Here is a 20,645-nt window from a genome sequence, read left to right as displayed (position 1 = left end):
CAGTTGATTAAGAACTAAAATGTGAAGAGCAATTTGTTTTGTTGTGACTCTGTAGTCCTTTCAGGTCACTGCATCTGCCATCTTCTCAGGTCTGTACCCTTGTATCAGAGAAAGGAAACCTGCAACTACTACAAAAGCAAAAACAATAAATGCCATCCTGGCAATCAGATCGTTACACTGTGCACCAAAGCTTTATGTACTTCCAAGTTTAAGTGAATTCAACAGCTGCACATCTTAGACTCATAACTCCCAAGGTCTAAGAACATCGACAATTGACAGCTTATCCCAGTGACACATTAAGCCGCTTGTGATACTGAACATTTGCTACAGAAGCACCAGAAATCCTCCCAACACAACTTGGACCTTGTAATGCAGAGATGTGTGCTGTTGACTTCCTCCACTCCACATCGAGATGATCCAATGAAGACCATCCATTCATGGGTCACTTGCCACATAAAGAGCACCTCCATTCAAAATTACATCACAGTAAGCACAGCTCTTTGGTTATCTATACTGTGTTTTTTATCGCATACTTTTATTACCAAGAAACCTTTGAAAGAACAACTCCCTAATCTAGCATTTTGAGATTAAAAATTGACATTTTTCAGGATTCAAAACTTTTTTTTTTTTTAGTTTTTACTAAGAACGACTGGACTTCAAGCAGTGGCAATCCTTAAAGATATAACATTTCCTTGCATAACATATTGCCTGCTGTGAAGAAAGATCACCTTCCAGAAGATTATCAGCTGACAGTTTCAATGGAATCTCTCTCTTAAATCTTTGGCAACGTTTGTCTGTGCAACCAAAATGAGCCAAATGTTTGACTGTCAATCTGAAACTTCAGTATTTTGGGGTTTTTATTTATTTCTTTTGATCGAGCTATGTTTATCTAGAGATTTATAAACGTATCCCTTTGAGACAAACTGACAGACTACCAAAACAAGGCTGATGAGGTAACTTTAAAAAAAAAAAGAAAGAAACTTGGCAGTCAACCAAAGGAAACTCGCCTGACAGCTTGTCTGAATTGCTCCTGGATTTCCTGCCTATTTACAAGAGGCAATTTGAGAAACTAAGACCTTTGGAGCAAAGCCCTGCATTAACAATGAATTGTAATAGGAAATCATTCTGAGCCACAATAAACTCAGTTATGAGGCTCCGTTCTAGGAAGAAGAAATGAAGGAAAAAACCGCCTAAAATCCCCAAAGTTAACGCCATAATTATGCTTTTGCAGGGAATTTTCTGATTTCAGATTCTCAGGTTTAGATTCCCGTGCAAAACTGCCCCATCCCCCACTCGATGCACCACGGAAGGCGGCACCCACTCATCTGCCATACAAATGTAAATTTGCTGTCGACGAGGGTGGAGGAAACGGTTCACTCAGCTACAGACCAACTGTTCTCATCCTGTACCATAGACGGTACGTGCAAAGACACACCAGCTTCCAGGCTGAAGTAAGATCCTTGGCTATCGCCCCCTCCCTGGAAAGCTAACATCTTTGGAAAGGAATCTTCAACTGAACTTTAATATTTACATAAGATGTCATATTCACTATGTAAACATTCTCGTTCTGGAGTGAAACTGGCATTAGAACAGAATGGAAACTAGCTGCTCTGATCTTACATTTCAAATATGGTTCCTATTTTAAAAGGAAACACTTTATGATTGGTGGAGAAGTTACTGCTGTGAAGGCAAGCGTTAAGACGTGGAATTGCTGCTTAGTAAGGGTTTCAATGACACGGCCAAAGTCAGGTTCCGCTACTGGATTCTATCACAGCCCTCATGCTTTACAGACACGGACTTTAACGTCAGCAATGAATACCTTTAATCAGAATATGAAAGAACCAAAGCTCAGGGACTCAACACCAACTCTTGTCCCATTTTCCCAGTAAAAGCTATTCGTATTTACTGAAAAGTTTACAGAAACAACAGAACTTGGAGTTTCAAGAATAGAAAAGACACTGTGAAGCCAGAGCCCATCGCTTATTTAGCCACACAAACTGGTTCTACAAAAGCTACAAAATATGGGTGCATCACCCACCGCATGCGAGGACACACAGAGAACACTTTGCAATGCAGACGGCTTCCTCAAGTGTCCTCCTCAGCCCACCCCACTCCTGTGGGATGCTGACTTACAGCCCCACAGCATATTTCTCAGAGGAGAAGTGTGACACCCATCATTTTTAAAGGCACATGAAAGCAACCTCTTTCCATAAAAGAAGCAGGTAAAGTAGTAATGCTTGGATTTCATATTAAAAATTACGCATATCACACTTACTGCAAATTATAATTACGTTTTACTACAAATTCAATTCATGCTCACAATCCTTTCCGTGACGTTACAACACCGCCATGTCCAGCAGCAACCATTTCATAAACACAAATGTGCCTGGTTATGTGTTTACAACACGCGTTGTTCGGGGAGTTCAGACGTGACCGAATTACTCACACAGCACTGAGCTTCAAAGTTGAAAACTTTTGCTATTTGTTTAGAAAAAAACAGCAAATAAATCAGAGCTCACCAGTACGGAGTTAGAATACAGCATTCATCTATCATCTCAATTGTCACCTCGGCTTTTGTCTCAAGAACTGACAGGAAATATCAATGTGTTAATTGAAACAAGCAGTATGTAATCCCCAGGACATCTTCAGCATATGTTTCCTCCTAAGAGCTGAAGAGCTTTCTTGAATTTTTCAGCACTAGAACCTAAGGTTCCCATTTTCAAGCTAAAAACGCGAACAAATGTTGCACATTTACATAAATATGTATTTTCTCAGCAGTATCTTTCCACTAGACAGTATTGTATCTGTTTTATGATCTTGAAAAAGAAAATGGAAGTATGGCAACAGTTGCACGAAAGCATTGAAAAAAACCTTTAAAGCTGTATTTCTCTTCACAATTCAAGAGGCCAGAAAAATAAATCTAATTAGAAACCTAGCTCCATGATGGAACATTCTTAAAGATGAAGGAGAATGAGCCAGTGGATGTAACAAGGCAAAGCTCAATACTCAAAGCTATCATAATTTAAAATTAGACATAATTATCCTTAACAAAACCAGGCACTGTGGAAAGGGGCTTTGGAACAGCTGCTCCTCTTCAATTTAAATGCTCATTTGTTTTACATTGACCTAGAAATCAGTATCCTCCTAACCAAAAGCCAATTAGATAATAGTCTCTCTTTCAAGCTTGTAGAATACTTTTTTTTTTTTTTTTTATGTCTTATGTACTGACAAGCAAAGAAACCAAGTGCAGATGATGCCAAGAGTGTGCTTTGCTTCAATACATACAACCAAATCTGAGGGTTCCTCTCCTCCCTGCTTTCTGAAAGGTCAGATTCACAGCCCAGGGAGACCCCTTATCACCTCCCTTCATGAACCTTTCAGTGCAGCCTCAGCGTGGGGCAACCACAGAATGCTGCAAAAAAAGGAACATGGGAAGATATGCCATTTGCTGCATCAGGTTCCTGGCATTCCCTCTACCAAACTGAGGGCAAGAAAGCACTACAAGGAGTGTTCACAACGCTGTCCTTCCAACATTGCCCAAATTTAGGTCACCAACATCAATGTTTTTAGACAGAAGACTGTAAAATTCTTTCAGTACTTCAATATAAGCGAGTTGCTTCTCAAGCAGCAGAATTAAGAACACCTGGTTTCCTGCAGACTCCATTTTGGTTCTGGTTATCTTGCTTCCTCCCAGGTGTAAGGCCAGCTCTCCTACTTCACCTGCATCCACTGGGGACAGCACATCCCCAGCAGACCAGAGGGCCGTGTGCTCCGTGGCATGTATGTCAACCAGTGCTGCCAAACCACAACGAACAAAACCACGCATCTCAGAGAGAATGCACAGAGGTGGCTCCTACTCTGTTCCAATTCTGATGTAATTGCAATCGCAATTATTTTTGACATTTCTTCCCCTCTTTAAGCCTGGCTAAAAATGGCCGGTGGCTTGGAAGTTACCAGGAAAGAAAGAACAATTGTGTCAACTTTGGTTCCCACTGCTCAGTGTTTCTTGCAGTCATGACCACGCACAACATTGGCCTCAGGGAAATGAGCAATGCCAAAAGTGCATATTCACTCACAGATCTGTTCCAGCTCTAAAGAGACAAAATGATGTTGAGAGACATTTTGATTACAATCAATACAAAGCCATAACACTTCTTGGTCTTCTGAGTCTTGGCATCATCCCTAGAGGAAATTCTTTCTGTGAAAGTAGAGTCTTTTCTATACACATCAACAAAAGCAGCTTCTCAGAAAGCTGGTAACATACTGAGTCTGACAGGATCCAGGACAAAACTATGATGGCAAAAAAAATACATTAGAAAACAGAATTCAATTCTACTAAACATTAGGTCTTCTATGAAGAAGAAAACAGGCAATCACCAATGGCAATCCACAGCGAGGTGCTGAAAAATCATCTGCTAAGGCAAAAGGCTTAATATTGAAAGGAATCTTCTGGAATTGCCAACATCACAGAGTAAAAAAAGACTATATTGGCAGAATGATCTCATATCAGAATGAGAATCTTTACAGTCACAGATGGAATTTGAGGGAAGGAGACACTTTCCAAAAGAGGCAATAAAGCTGAAGAAGCCTCATTCTCTTAAGGTTTCCATCTGAAGTCAAAGAAGTAGAACACAACTGGACAGAAGCATAAGCTGAGATGGAATGATGCAACAATAGCTTTGTGGTTTACTTAGAACCATGCTGCTATCTGGCATCAGCATCAGTCTATTGTAGAACTGCTCTGTTCTGTGCCACCTGGAGGAGCCTTGCTCCTGAATTCCCTGCATTAGCAGCCCACTTTCCTTCTCAGCACTGCCTGTAACGCTCCTTCTGCAACAACATGCAGAAGGGAAATGTCTAAAAAAGCCCATTCTTGACTGGCCAAGCAAGAGTTAAGGAGCAAGCAGATTATCCAGGAGGTTTCAGCAAAGCCCACATGATGTCAATCCCAGGCAAAATAATTATTTTAATCTTGTATCAACATTTCCAATTAAAGTACAAAAGTAGAAATAACTTCAGTTGTTGAGATTGTTATGGAAAATAAGGTTCCAAATAAATCACTGCAATTTCTGAGAAGAGTTCTGAGGTGCCTTTGGATGGTGTCTGTGTGTTAAAATATTGCCTCTGCTGATGCAAACTCCATTTCTAAAAAAAAAAAATCTCTCTGTGAAACAGCAAAACTGCCCGGATTAAGAACCAGTCATCCCATTGAATTTTAAAAAGTAGCTGTCAGAAGATGAATCATTACTGAATAGGACCATTTTATGTCAAGAGAACAGTCATGCATATAAGATTATTCAGCATTTTAACTGATGACCTAGAAATAAATATAAAACCACTGATGACAAACTTACTGTAAGAGCAGAATATAAACTGTGAGCTCAGCACTGTCAGGGTTATCCGAATGACTTGGTAAGGCTGCTCTATTCACATATTGTTTACTTACCAAACGGGTGGTTACACTGCTAAGAGCTGGGATTCAGGCAACTACAGCACAAAGAGAACACCCACATCTGACTCCACAGATCTCTTCTGGATCTCCTTTTCTCTTTTTAATATCAGTACCGCCTTTGCCAGTTTTCAGTTCTCAGCTACTGAAATTATTTTTAACAATAGGTTACACAGCACAATTAGTAGTTCACATTTCACTTCTGAATTGTTTTTAAAGCTGTGTCAACCTCCTTTATCCTGTCTGTAACCGCTCCACTTTCCCTTTACCCATTCTTAACTCTCATTTGCAGGTGGGAAGGGGGGAACACAGCATTTCTCAGTGCCTCTAACAGGAGATCCATAACTAGGTTCCCCAGGGGCTACAGAGATGCAGGTCTCTGCTGAGGTTCCTTGCTCCCCAGCAACATGCTTTTTCTTCCTAAATCAGGTTGCTTACCTGAAGTTGAATGAAACATCAGTGTAGGGTTTTTTGTTTGTTTTTAATTTGCTTTATAAGCTTCTCTTGCATATATTTTAGCTGCTACTGAAGGCTGGCTTTTTGATTTACATTTTGAACTAGAACTGAGCACTGCTAAGACTAAATGCAATGTTGCCAGTGTCTCAAGTCTACATATAACTGAAAACTCCCACTAATTTTTCTACAGAGTCTGAGCTTCCTCAGCACGCTGCAGTCAGCATCACTTACCCTGGTCCCCTAGTGGGTAATGCAGACCCCATGTTACTGCTCCTTAATTAGGTCCAGCTGAAGTCAGAGGGTTCCCTAAACATGCAGCAGCACTCAGCCACAAACCCAGCATGCTTAGTCTTTCTCATATTTTTTCTTTCTGAAGACAAAATACTAGAACACAAGAGCTAGCTGTAAATGAGACAGCCAAAACCACATCAGAATTCAAGCATTTTATATGATTAAAGTAATTATCTGAAGAACATATAGCAAAAAAGTTCATTATACCTATGGCTGGCAGATAATATTATATACTTCCCACTACTTCGGACTGAGGGATTCAGCAGAAAATAGCAGCTTCTAACAAAAAGGATGAGCTCAATTATGCAGCTTCAATGAAATGGAGTTTAATAGACGTCATCCATTTTAGTTAGCACAAAATGGAGTTTAACCAACCTTTCACTACGTGCTCCAGAACGTGAAATTGCAATCACCTACTTTCAAACCTCACGAACTGCTAGGGAAGTTTCCTGATGTGCAAAGTAAAATGAAGCTAAAAATTACTTAAGGTTGCCCACAACCATTCTCAGATGGAGGTTCCATACAACACAAGCAAAGCTTGATGATAAAAGACTTGTTGATAGTGGGACAAAGAAGGAAATCAGATAGCAAATAGAAGGATGTGGATCACCAATGCAATGGTTAATCAAAGAAGATAGGCACCACAATACCTCTCTCTTAAAATTACTACAACTTAGAATAAGCCAGAAACAAAAGCAGTTTAACTTTTGGGTAAAGAAGACCAGAGGAACTCAGCAGTCAGAATGGTAACAGAAATCCACAATCTCATTGTACAGCTGATTTTAATGTCTAAATACCTCTCCACTTAAATAGGCTTTAATCTGTTCTTGACACTTTCCAAGGGAAGTTACACAGATCTGTCTGACAATAACCCATATGGAACAAGGTCCCTCAATCTTCTCAATGCCTCGCATATACAAAGTTCTGCTGCCATTTGCTTTTTAAAACTAACCTAAACGTAACTGGTTTCCAGATAATCTTTAGCACAAAAAAAGAGAAACATTCTATTAAATTTGCTAGAGTGTCTTCTTGGAATGAAGCTGGTGTTTAAATGAACTGCTTTGCTTGTAGATGTTACCTCATATTTCTACACGTTCACATCAGCCATGAGGTCTAATTTTCCTCCTGCTCTGTGTCTGGTATAAGTCAAGTATTTCTCAGCCTGCAACAGCTTCAGCACAGTATGTAAACTGCATCAAGAAAATAAATGTCAGCAGACAAAAATCAAAACAAGATGTCATTGTCAAGTAGACCGTTTTAAACAGCTGCCTGTTCAAACAGGATTGATGCTGATGCCTAATCAATGTAATTTGACAATGCTGGCGTGGTACTTTTCCTCTCAGTTCAGACACACCTGCTCATACACACCAGCATGAATTGTTTCTTTTAAGAACATTCAGTTTATTTTGCTAAGCTTCTGTAATTATTTCATTAGCCTGCTTTGTTCTAATCAGATACACCACTTCATTTAAAAGAAATCTTAACTGTGTTTTCAACTCAGAACATTATTTTTACTTTATTGTGAAAGCCACTTTTTCTGAGCATATTAAAGCAAAACAACAAAATTGCCCTAAAACAGCCAGTTACATAATTTTATATTGCAAACTGTCATTTGAGCAGAATCAAAGAGCTTATGGGTCAAAAGCCCATGATTCAGAACACTGTTCATTTACAGCGAGGAGATACTACAGAAATAGATGTTGTATGAGACCTAGTTACCATGGGATAAAAAAAGCTAGATGCAAATCTTAAGCAAGACTGTGATACAAGATGCAACACTATGGCTTTTACCTGAACATTTCCAGGTTAGTTGATGACAGCACAAAAAAGTTAGAGTGGAAAAGCATTAAGGAGGTCACAGCAGAAGTAAGCTTGTGCACAAAGCACTCTGAATTCACAGCTCTTTTGGTTACTCTTGCATGGAGAGAATGGATTTTCACTGTGGGGAGCTTTGTTCCTGCTCTCTGGAGATAAGGGAAGGAACAGGAAAAACAAAACCAAGAAGTTTTAAGAAGAACACAGTAGGAACACGAGAACCAAAGGACCTCAGAACAGGCAGGAGTCTGACACGGGTTCTAACTCACACCACAGACAGCACAGCATGCAAAGCTGCAAACACAGGCAAACCAAGGCCGACAGCACTGATGAAATGAGAGCAGACATGAACATCTGACCTTTGTCTTCAACCTTTGGGTTCTTGCCACAGCACTAAACATACCATGCACTTTCCTCGGCAATGCTCATCAAGTAAAATAGTTCAATTATCAACGTTTGGAAAGTTCAAGGTGTGAATTTTCCAGATGCATCTCTGCAGTCAACTATTCGTAACAAATAGGTAACAACACCTCTACTGAAAGGCAATGTGAGACCTTCGGTGTGCTCTACAACCAGATCTGTACAAACATCTTCTAGCATTGCTCTTTGTTAAAGGCACCCAAATATTTCTACTTTTGAACCCACCTTAGGCTTGAAGTTGCACATTTTATTTAAAATCCAAGGCAGAGAATTTTGATTTCAGGTTTCACAGTGATTTATTTTCATGGACAAATTATGCAACTCTGCAGCCGGAGTTCATCATCTAACTGCTTTCTACTGCTGCTGTACCACATCACCACATTAAAATAATGAAGTTCAAGCATTCATATCTTCAACTGGGGCTCTGCGGCTTCAAGCAGCTGAAGAACAAATGCTGCCATTAACCCAGACCTCACCCCTCAAACAGGCACCAGCTATACTAACAATGTTACTCAATCATGAGGTCATTGCGAGAACACGCGAGTCTCAGTGGATTCCATTACAAAGCAAAATTGGGGGATTTTAATGGGATATTATTTAAGATACAAAATTAAAATCTCTCATTAAGTTATCTCCACAGCTCATTTAATTTACTGGGCTCAAGATTTTTTTAAAGGTTATTTTAGGTTAATTACATTTTACATTCCTTTATGACAGATCTGGAACTCGGTACTTCTCTCAATCCTCTGCTATAAACATTTTCCCCTTGCCAGTAACTTAAAGTTCACACTGGCACACATTTCTGCATACCAGCAATACCGTCTCAACACGACACCATTTTACATTAATGATGTACACAGAATCCCTTTTTATTTTTACCCCCAATGGAAACTTGGTCTCTGCACTAAATAACAAAAGCAAGAAGCACCTCTATCAGTCATTCCACATTATTTGCTGGTCAGGCAGCTCAGGTAAACTGCTTTGTTTCAGACAGGCTCAGCTGGCAACGAGAAGAGTTACATGTCCTGACTTTGAATCAAGCTTGCTGGTCTGACAGCCTTCTGCCTTCATGCACGTGTTCTCACAGCAAAAGGACTTTCAGTTCCCACCTTTGAAGAGTTAAGACCCACAGAAACACCCAGGTTGGCAACAGCAGTACAGTGAAGACCAGAAAAAGACCAAGGTGTTTCCTGCTTTCAACAACTGATTTCAGAATCTAAGCAACAACTGTAACAGAATCAGAAAGGAGTGATGCAGGTACACTACATAGAAAGCAACTACAGCCCAGTCCATTGGAGCTCTCCAAGCATTAATAACCTGAGCTTCATAGGAAGTCCGTGAGCTACAATTTATTCCCAGTGTTACTGATGACTAAATGATTTAACCTCCCTGTATCCTAGGTTATCAAAGTTCAGGTATCAGAATTGTTGCGTAAGTCTCAGGCTTCAGTGCTCTGCTTCAGTTACAAGGCCAAACCGATCTCTGCCAAGAGACATCACCTCTTCCCCCTCTGGTAATCACAAGGCAGACAGGGCTGCAGATTAACTCCTGGGCACGATTCTGAGCTACAGCTGGGCAGAGGTGAGGCAGAGAAACAGCCATACTCCACGTTCCTCAAGGCAGTAAGGTGAGCCATCGCTGTGCTTCTGGAGCTGGAGCTGTTTGCCTGGGAAGATGCACGGCATGCTTTGGAGAAACCAAAATAACACATCAGAGCTCAAAACCATTTACATTACTGGAACAAAGGCAGTTTGAAAATTAGACTACCAAACTATTCCATGCTTAAAGACAGACCCTCGCATCCCCTACCACGTCCCAAGGAACGGTTACCAGATAGAAGAGGTGGTTCTATTAAAACACTACATGCAGACAGCTCTGACACTGTCTTTCCTTAGCAATACCTACTAAAAACAACTAAGAAAGTCGCCTAAATATACAAAGCAACTTCAGAATATTTTAAATTTAAGAAGAGATTTTTGCTGCTTGTGCTGCTATATTCTTTTGTAAAGGTCAGAAAGAATCACACAACACTTATGGAACAAAGCACCATCCCACTGATAAGGTATATTCAAAATGGTCTGAATAACTCTCCGTATTTTGCCTCAAGTCCCCCAGAGCTCTGCAAGCAACAGAGCTCATTTTCCTTGCACACTGCAGCAGTTTCTCACTTTGCACCTACAAAAGCGCTGCTGTCAGGAGCGGAACTGACTGCGTGTGCCAGAAATCAATTCAACATATTCACAGACAAAAAGTAACACACAGCATCTGAAGATAATGAGAACTGCAATCATTCAAACTGACAGTCCAGTGCCTAACAATTATCACAAGGCGAGCTTTATGAATTCCTATTTCCTATGATGACAAGCCTCGGGTTACACAGAAGAGCGTTTAAATTCTTCTTTCGAGTATGGAAATGTCTTTTGAGCCAACGAGTCCCCTCCTAAATGAAATCCACTTAACTGAAATGAGTAACAAATAAAAAAGCTGACCTGAAAAGACTGAAGTTTCGTCACAGCGAGATGCGTGCACTGTACATTAAGTATAACTTTGGTTCAGAATCGATCACAACTATTTGCTGCTCTTTACTCGGACACACATGAATTATTTAAAATGACATTTACTGGTGAAAAACCTATCAGGACTATCAGTTTTGAATGCCACTGTGCAGCACACATCCCTGCATTTGTCACGAAGATATGCAGAATTGTAACATATGCACTGTTTTCCCACCAGGGATGCCTTAAAGCTGTGACAAAGGTAAATCCCTGCAAGCACTCCAAGCACTGCACAGTGCTCAGAATTCTTAAGTACATGCAAAAAAAAGCTCTTCTGCAATTTGCTTATGGTATTGCTTACTCCTCTGCAAAGTCCTCATTCTCCACTGCTCTGCATTATCAGATCCAAGTTTCCTGTCCTCATTTTGAATCTTACCACTCAGTTCATAACAAGACATTCAACCCCCTCCCCAGCTGGAACTTCCTCCCCAGCTCTACCTCCAATCCAGTTCCTTCAAACAAACAAACAAGCTCAGACATTGCTTTAGTTCCTCAAGCAACACTTACCTTCTGTCTCACCTCCTTACAGCCATATCTTCCAAAATTTATAATGCTTACCCACCCTCAAAGACTGAGACCTCACAGCATAAGCAAACGCACATTTTTCATTAGTATGCATAATCTCAGACTTAACGTGACCTTAATTTGGAAACCCACTTACTTCCAACCTCACATTATTACATCTTCCCCCTCAACTACTATTTTAAAATGCAATTCCCATGACTTCATACAGTAAAAAAATTCCATCCATTCATATAACCGTGGGTTTCTGCCACCTTCCACTTTCCCAACAATATAAAACTATTAAATCCCACTTTTACAGCCAAGTAGTGGAAGTTCTTTACTCCTTAGAACAAGTATATGGTCTTCATGAGCTATAAGCTTACATGGCCATTTTTCATTCAAAAATTTTTCAAACGTGTTCTGCAACATTTGTGAACCAAATAAGAGATAAGGCCAAGTGAATGGCATTGTGCTTGGGGTGGGGCAATCCTAGACTGGGAGAAGAACTCACTGAGAGCAGCCTTGGGGGGGATGGATGTGGGGGTATTGATGGACAAGAAGTTGGACATGAGCCAGCAGTGTGGCACAGAAGGCCAACAGTATCCTGGGCTGCATCCACAGGGAGGTGGCAGCAAGGAGAGGGAAGGTACTGCCCCCCCCCCCCTTCTCTGTTCTCATGAGGCCCCATCTGGAGCACTGTGTCCAGGCTTGGCAGCACCAGAGGAACATGGAGCTGCTGGAGCAGGTCCAGAGGAAAGCCACGAAGATGCTCAGAGAGCTGGAGCACCTCTTCTAGGAAGACAACCTGAGGAAGCTTGGCTTGTTCAGCCTGAAGATAAGGCTCTGGGAGGTCCCTCATTGTGACCTTCCAGTTCTTAAAGGGAGCTTATAAATGGGAGGGAGATTTTACATGGACTGATAATGACAGGACAAGGGGAGATGGTTTTTAAACTAAAAGAGACTGAGATTAAATGCTAGACAGAAAATCTTTACTCAGAGGGTGGCAAGGCTCTGGCACAGCAGCCCAGAGAGTTGTGGGTGCCCCATCCCTGGAGGTGCTCAAGGCTGAGGTGGATGGGACCTGGGAAGCCAGCAGTACATTTGAGGAAAAGAGCAGCTGCATGTTTCGGAACACATAGGTGTAAATGAAATCCTCATCAGATTCAAAAACCTGCTTCTGTGATAAGCACACAGTCAGCCAGCAGGAGATAGCTCTACACACAACTGGCATTTATGATTTGTTCCCTAACTACCATCATATTGTTCAATAAAAAGACAGATTACATCTAATTCTTTTACAAGGAGAGAGAAGTCTAAGCCCTACGTGCTCACCTCATTTTCAGCATACCTCTCAAGCAGACAGGTGGATAATGCAGTGGAAAACAACCTATTCTGCTTTTCAGACAGATGCTTCATTTGCGAATCAGATCCCTGTTAGTCACCACAAACTCTATTCCTTCCAAGGCCTCATCAGTGTGAGATTAATGAGTACCCATATACGTGCATAAAGAAGTGGAGATCCTAATACACAAGCCCATTAAAATGCCATGGACAGAGTAGGAGGCTCAGATACAGAATTTTCTTTTAAAATGGGATTTTTGAAACAGTATAAGACGACAGAACTTCAAGTCACATTGCATTCTGTTGGGATTTTTCAGTTGCTATCTTTTATAGCGATACTGCAACTAACAGTAGCTACAGTACACTGGAAATCAGCTTTTTGCCCTTCTTTAGGTAGCAATGGTGTCATTTGCTGTTGAAAAATGCAACTCACTGTGATGAGATGAAACCTCCAATACTTCAGCACCACCTAGCAGTTCACAGACCAAAACACAGTCTGGCAATGCAGATCCTGACCCAAAAAATACACACAGACAAAAAAACAATCACTTATATAATTACAAAATAAGAAATCCCATCTTATCTTGTTCTTGCCTGTCCCAACCACCAACTTTCTGTTAACAGAAAAACAACATTGCAAGCCATGGTATTTTGAAATACAAAACTAACTCATATCTAGCCAAAAAGAAAAAGCCAGATGATCAGCAAGTAGTTACTACTCAACAGAAGCCCATGAATAATGTTCTTGTGCTGCAGTATCACCAACACTTACCAGGATCTCTAAGAACATTTTAACAATAGATTCTTAAGTCTTGGGATTTGATTTCTTCTATTTGCCACGAGCCCACCAGCAGGTGGCAGAACAGGACCAAAAACTCTTCACCAGGCTTCATAGGTATTAGCAATTGGTTTTCATCTTATAATGAATTTAATGGGAATTATCTAAAGCATCTTAAACAAAGGAGTTAAAGCCTAGAGAATGTTCACTGTTGATTTTCTCCTACATCTACTGGGCTTACCTCAATTTGGACATCAACATTAACATGTCATGGGGTTAAGTCCCAGTCACCTCGTTTCCAGCAGACCTCCTCACTGCCCTCAGGAGGATTTGGCCCTTTCCATTCAGTACTGCCAAATCCACACAGCCTTGAGTAAGTGAGCATTCAGAACAGACACAGCTGAGTGGGGAGCATCACAGGCTCAGCACAATTCAACACAGGAAGTCCTTTGGTGTAACATCAAGTCCTTGCATGTGAGACTTTCTGTCCTCCAGATTACTATTCAAAAATCTGAGAGGCTTTTATTTTGATAAACTACTCCTTACGGAACAAGATGGGGAAAGACAAAATGATGCACTCTACAACAGCACAGAAAACACAACTGTATCATTTTGTTGATCAGTTTGCCAGTTCAAGGGGTACAGGGAACTTCAGTTGTGTGCAGGGAGCAGTTAAGAAAACCACAGTTTGTAAGAAGAGGAGAAAAAGGCTCAAGATTTTTCATGAAAGTATCACATTTTCCAATGACAGGCTTCTCTCAAGTGTTTTCTCATCACCACAGTTGGCAAAAGTAACACATGTGGTTTCTTATTCTTGGAACATCTCTACTTTTTCCAAGCACTAGACTATGAGCAACGCATGAAAGATGTCCCTTCCAACTCAGGATATTCTGTGATTCCATGACTGCAATTCACGGTAGCACAATGTCAGATGTTTCCTTCACAAAAAGCTGCAGACAGTGCTTGAGCTGCTCTCTTCAAGAAGTTGTTGGTAGGCAGGGGTGCAGAAACCACACAAAGATCACCTTTCTCGCCACAACTGTCAATATATATTTGGCATTAGTGTGGTGCATCAGCTGAGCAGCATATCCAGTGGTGATGCACTGGAACAGATTGCCCAGAGAGGTTGTGGATGCCTCATCCCTGCAGGCATTCAAGGCCAGGCTGGATGTGGCTCTGGGCAGCCTGGTCTGGTGGTTGGCAACCTTGTCTACGGCAGGGAGTTTGAAACTAGATGAGGTCCTTTTCTACCCAGGCCATTCTATGATCTTCAACAATATAAAGGAAAGGAAAACCATCCTTTGTCCATCCACACACACACACACACACACAGGAACATTAATACCTTATGGCATAAAAATAAACTGCTTTTGGCAAAAGTCAATGAGTTTTTTCAAAATAAGTGTTTGCAGTAAAGACCCTCCCAATCTGTCCCCTCTAAAACAATCACAGTACTGTCCTCTCAAACTTTCTAAAGTTAATAGATCTTGATGCTTCTTATGCCTTTCTTCATAAGGGAACGCATCCTTATTTCCAATGATTCTCATCAAACTACACACAGTCCAAGTTCTAACTCCTTTTAAGACACAACGTCTTTAAGCCAAAATTTCAGACAAATGAATTCCCAAACTGTTTTCCACATTAACTGTTTCATATATACATATACACACACATTTTCCCACCCATCACCATTCTCCCCCTTGGTTTTTACTGTACCTGGGTCTTGAGAGCAGAAAATGCCTAAGAATCCTCTCCCTCCCCCCACTTACTCCCTTGGATATCTTAGGGGTTTAAAAGTCTTAAATATGGAATAAAAGTCATAGGATGTTCCCCACCAGATGTCATTCTACTACAATGAGAGCCATCTGTCTCATAGCTGATGATGAGATTTGAAGGTCATCCTCCAAAATCCTCACTCACATACTTAGAAGGCACAGAGGTATGTTCATCATCTATCACTCCACAGCACCAGTGCTCAGCACTCAGTCTCTGCTGGCTTCCTTCTTCAATCAAGAGCCTAATGACAGCTGCTATGCAGACACATTGATCCAGACCATCACACGTGCAAAGAGCTGAAAGATTCTAACAATAAATTGTGCTTATAAAATTTAGCATGTTAGAATGTGATTTCCAGTTCTTGAGTTGCTGCTAATAAGTAATCCAACTATCAGCCTTGTTTCTGAAGTTGCAAACTATTTCCATAGTTACTATCTTTAATTCATTGTTCCATTTTGCAAATACTTTAAATTCGAAAAAAAAAAATGCAATTTAAGCAGAGCAAACAATCTGTAGGATTAATTAGTGGTTAGAAGAAAAAAAACAAAATGCTACTGAGTGCCAGCAAAGCAATTTAGCAAAGGAAAAATACACTGATATCTACAGTACTATGAAGTGGGGACATAATGCACACAGCTTTGAGCACTATGCATTCCCAATACCAAACTCCTAATTTCTCTCTAGCTATCCATCTATTGTATTAGTAACAAATAATAAGAGAATTAAACGCTCTAACAATCAAGGCTGGCACATTAAAATGACACTCCGCATTATTGAACCTATTCATCTCTTAATAGAGCTATTCTTCTAAGAAGATTAATTATACTGGCAAGAAACCTTCTGCTGTTCTAATTTGTGAAACATACTTCAATACCACAAGCACATTAAAAGAGCTACAAACATAACCAGCACCAAGATCCCAGGACTCGCTGCATTTAATTAGGTGTTCATCTTATGATCAGCTCTTTAGTCATTGCTTCAGAAGCCCATTTCATACATATAAAAGTTCTAGGCTTAATTAACTACAACTGTAATTAACATGTAGCCCACCGTAATCTATACAGAGGTAGGAAAATGGCCACATACTTCAGTTCCTAGCAATAGCACAGAGGGACAAACACTGGATTTATAGCTGAATGCATCTGCTTTAATTAGATGATTTTAAAATTATCAAATGCTCTTATATGATATGCTGTCCATAGACAACACAAACTCTGCCATGGTTAACTGAGAACACATCTTATTAACATGCAGCATTCGCACGCAAACACATCTGCAGCTCAATGAATTGTGCAGAGCTGTTAAACAACAACGTGCTACTCCAAATTATATATATGGGAATAGTGCTTTGTTTTTAAAGTACAGCTATTTTCATTAACTTAAGCTATAAAGCTTCAAGGCATTTGCCTACCACTAGAGAATAAGTCTGTGTTTTAATGTGTTGCTTTTTTCACCCTCAAGTCCCCACCAGAGAAATACTTAGATGTTCATATGAGAATTTGTATTTTCTATTCACATAGTGAAATAATGAACACCACTAAGAACTGCTAATTGAGGCAAAGACTGATGGAATAGTACCTATTGACAGGCACCAAACTAAAACAGTACAGTTAAATCAAATCACTGCAGTAGCTCGTTTAAAAATGCTAAGGCTGCTGATATGCCACTGTAAAACCAAAATTAGTTTTAAGCAACACAAATGCATGGCTTTTCGAATTGGAAAAATTTAAATTTCTTTTCAAACCCACAGTAGTACCAAACTGCCTCGGATTCCCCAATGAAGGGTAACAGTCAAAGGGCTAAATACGAGGTACACCCTTTTACTTCAGGCACCATTGCTTCTCAACAGTCTTACAGCATAAGAGACATTTTTACCTACAGTTACCTACATAGCCCTGGAAGGCAGTGCAATTGACAGACCATTTCTTCATTTCAGTAACACTTGTTATACAGTCAAGGCATGGAAATTCAACAAAAAACATCTAGCTTTGCTTTACATTTACCATTTATCAACACCTTATGTTGATGACTGCTCACAAATAGCTGACAGACGTCTTTTCCTACTCTTATGCTTTTCTTCTCACACTTCAGAATGTAAAATAATTAGAGGAAATAAGGAACATCTGAAAACAAAAGTTATGTTCCTTTTGGTTTGCAATGCAATCGTGACTATAAGCAGTTGAATTTCCTTCCCACACAGAGTACTCTCCTCTTAGAGAATGCTAACTGAACAGATGTAGCTTTCTTCAACACTCTTCATTTCTACCAAAAGCTTCTGACAGAAACCACGCAGCAAAGCAGATATCAGCTCCAGATCTCCAATTCCATGGACAGTTACCCCTTTCAGCTTACGCCCCCCTAAGCTGCTCTCCAGGGAAATAAACCAAGGTAGCTACTCAGAAAGCTGTTTCCAAATTAAAGTTGTTTTAAATGGTCAGGTGCTCATGCTCCCATCTCTCTTTCAGGAATCAGACAGCTTAAGAAGCATCAAGAATGAGATTCCCCAAAAAGAAGCTATTCTTCACACATACATTTTTTCCCTTTTCAGCTTTTTGTCAAAAAAAAAAGTTAGGTCAATACACTCTCCTTCTAATTCACCTCCAACCCAAAAAAAGTGTACATACACATGAATAAAACAGTGCATCCAGTGAAAGGGAGTAGAGAAAGGGAGGTAAATAAACCAAAGCATGAGATCACACTACTTTTGATTTACAGCACAAAATCATCAAGTCTATGCAGACTTACCAAACCAGCAGTAAGTGAAGGAGCAGACTGTCCCAGAGACTGGTTTCTCATGCGGACCAGGTTTGAGGTGTCTCCAGGTGGCTGCCAGATTGTCTGTCCCACTCCACTGTGGACACTATTCGATAAGGGAAGCAGCTGCTTTCCTTTAGAAACAAAAGCAAGATACCATCACAACTTGTTTCAAAAAGATTCCAATTTCATAATACAGTGCTCAGGGACATGACTTAGTGGAGGGCTGCTAGAGGTAGGGTAGTATGGTTAGGTTGCAGTTGGATTTGATGATCTTGAAGGTCTTTTCCAACCTGAGCAATTCTATGATTCTAATGCAGAAAGCAAACACTGCACGTGTCAAACAATTAGTAAATAGAAAATAGATTCAAAGTTTCAATAAGCTAGAACTTGTAAGAGAACATTACCTGTGAGTTCATTACCTTTGCTAATTTTTTTTTTTAATAGTTTATTTCCATTGTTGGGTAATGGGCAAATTCAAAGTCTTTTAGAAACAGACTTCCATCATTTTATGCTGTTTTATACTTCACGCAACTTAAAAAAGAAACATCATTTGCTGCCAATTGAGCATTTTGTTGCCCTACAGAGAGAAATCGCTCATGTTGCAAAGTCCTTTAAATGTAATTTCAAAAATTCTTATGAAAATATATTCATAATTTAATACTACCTCTCCTAAACAACCTAGCCAACCAGACAACCCTGCTTTCCCCACCACTGCAACATTCAGCAGCAGATTTCATTCAGCTGTGAACAGAAAAGTGTACATTTAATCACTGTTTTGTTTTGAATCAGGGATCAATATTTCCTAACAGAAAATTCACTGGTCAGCAACATCGTATCATCCCAAAAGCAAAACGTTCTGTCACTTTCCCAAGCATCCTTTACATCTGATTAATGTAGATGCTTATCTCCCACGCTGTGCACACAGCAAGAAGAGCAGCTCCTATCTCAAGAGGCTCACATCACTGCACCTTACTGCAGGAAGTACAGGAATCAATTAAAAGGATCTGCTCAATGTATTTTTTTCTAGTCAATATAACATCGTTTTTAAAAGCAACAAACAGTAAATTTCCAGAACAAGAGAGAACCAAAGTCAAAGTATTGACTGCACCAAGCCTGACTGTGTCCTTTTAAGTACAATGTTATTCACAATAAAAAGACAGAGTCTAGTGGTTAAAACACAAGTGAAAAAGTATTTAAATTGGGTTTCCATTCTTAGCTTCCAAATGACTTCCTCTGTAACTCTGGTCAGTCAGACTCTACTTCAGTTTCACCATCTGCAAAGTTTTCCTTAAAATTAGGATTGGCAGACTAAATTAATTTCTCTTTGCACGGCTCAAAGATGAAACGTAGGCTGTTAGTAGTATATTATCTTAGACATCACCTCCCACACTAAAGCAGCGCTAGGCATGTTAGAGGCACTTATTTATATAGGGGAAAAGGAAAGACTAATTCCGAAACAGTGCCCCACCCCCTCCCTTCCAAGCACAGCAAACAAGGTTGCCTTTAACAGATGATCACATGCTCAGGTTCTACCAGAGGAATGGCAGGGGACCATAAGACATCTGTTGCAATCAGGAGCAGGAAGAAGCCTCCATCTTTAATCACAAATACTGCAGAAAACACACTCTTCCCAGCAGACTATTCTTCTAGGAATACTTGACTTGACCTTAGCATTAAATAGGAAATGTTACATTCACTAATTAAAGCTGCTACAATATTTGGAAAACTGCAATGTGATTACCCACAGTTCCAGGTGTGGGATGTGATTTTTTTTTTTGTAATTTTATGTTATTTTTCTGTAAAAATTACCAGCAATGTACCAAGTGCACGTGAATGGAATGTGTCACAGCACAAGAGATGAAGAGCCTTAATGTCAGTTAGCAAACAGACACAGCTTATTGGTACCTCACTCTCAGTCCCATTCAAAGCTGCTTACAGCTGCAGACATGATTTGTATGGCTTGCTCATTTCTAAGATTATATGTAAATACAATACCTCCTGTTGTCTGCAGAGCTTTAAAACTACAGAAACATACATTGCTGTATTTATCTCAGTAAAGCATTGGCAAAGATATCTTAAAACAGCAATTCTAAGTATGTAATTACCTAACCATTCAAAATGCTGGTGCACGAGAGCTAGATTAACCTTTAATTCTCTGTAAGACAGAGCTATCAATATCTCCTTTTAGTTCCACAAAGCAGCTACCATTTAAACAAAACAGAACCTCTTGCAGGAAATCAAGGAGCCACCAACTGCACAGTCTGAATTCAGGACAACAGATCTCCATTGTCAAACTAAACCATCTAGTTTGCACATACAATCTTCTATGTCATCTGCAATCACTATTATTTCTCTGAAATTGTTTCTCTCATTAAAGTAGAATTATTTTCAGGATGGAGTTTGATGCTAAAGCCTTTTCCTACCATGCCTCAAATCCTATATATGTATTTTAAATGCAGGTTGGGAACATATCTAAACATCTCAACATTGAGAACTATTGGTG

At 40.0% G+C, this 20,645-nt stretch overlaps 1 protein-coding gene across 1 annotated transcript in view; it reads right to left on the bottom strand.

Annotated features, from left to right (window-relative positions):
* MAST2 (microtubule associated serine/threonine kinase 2) overlaps positions 1-20,645 on the bottom strand; it is a 161,275-nt gene that overhangs the window by 124,636 nt on the left and 15,994 nt on the right. The window contains exon 3 of the mRNA XM_040705378.2: positions 18,131-18,273. Coding sequence (XP_040561312.1) covers positions 18,131-18,273 — 143 coding nt within the window. The remainder of the gene's footprint in view (positions 1-18,130; positions 18,274-20,645) is intronic.

Source organism: Gallus gallus, chromosome 8, assembly GCF_016699485.2.
Source record: "Gallus gallus isolate bGalGal1 chromosome 8, bGalGal1.mat.broiler.GRCg7b, whole genome shotgun sequence".
NCBI lineage: Eukaryota > Metazoa > Chordata > Aves > Galliformes > Phasianidae > Gallus > Gallus gallus.
The sequence above is the reverse complement of the archived record's forward strand: the minus strand, read 5'-3'. Positions and strand labels throughout refer to the sequence as shown.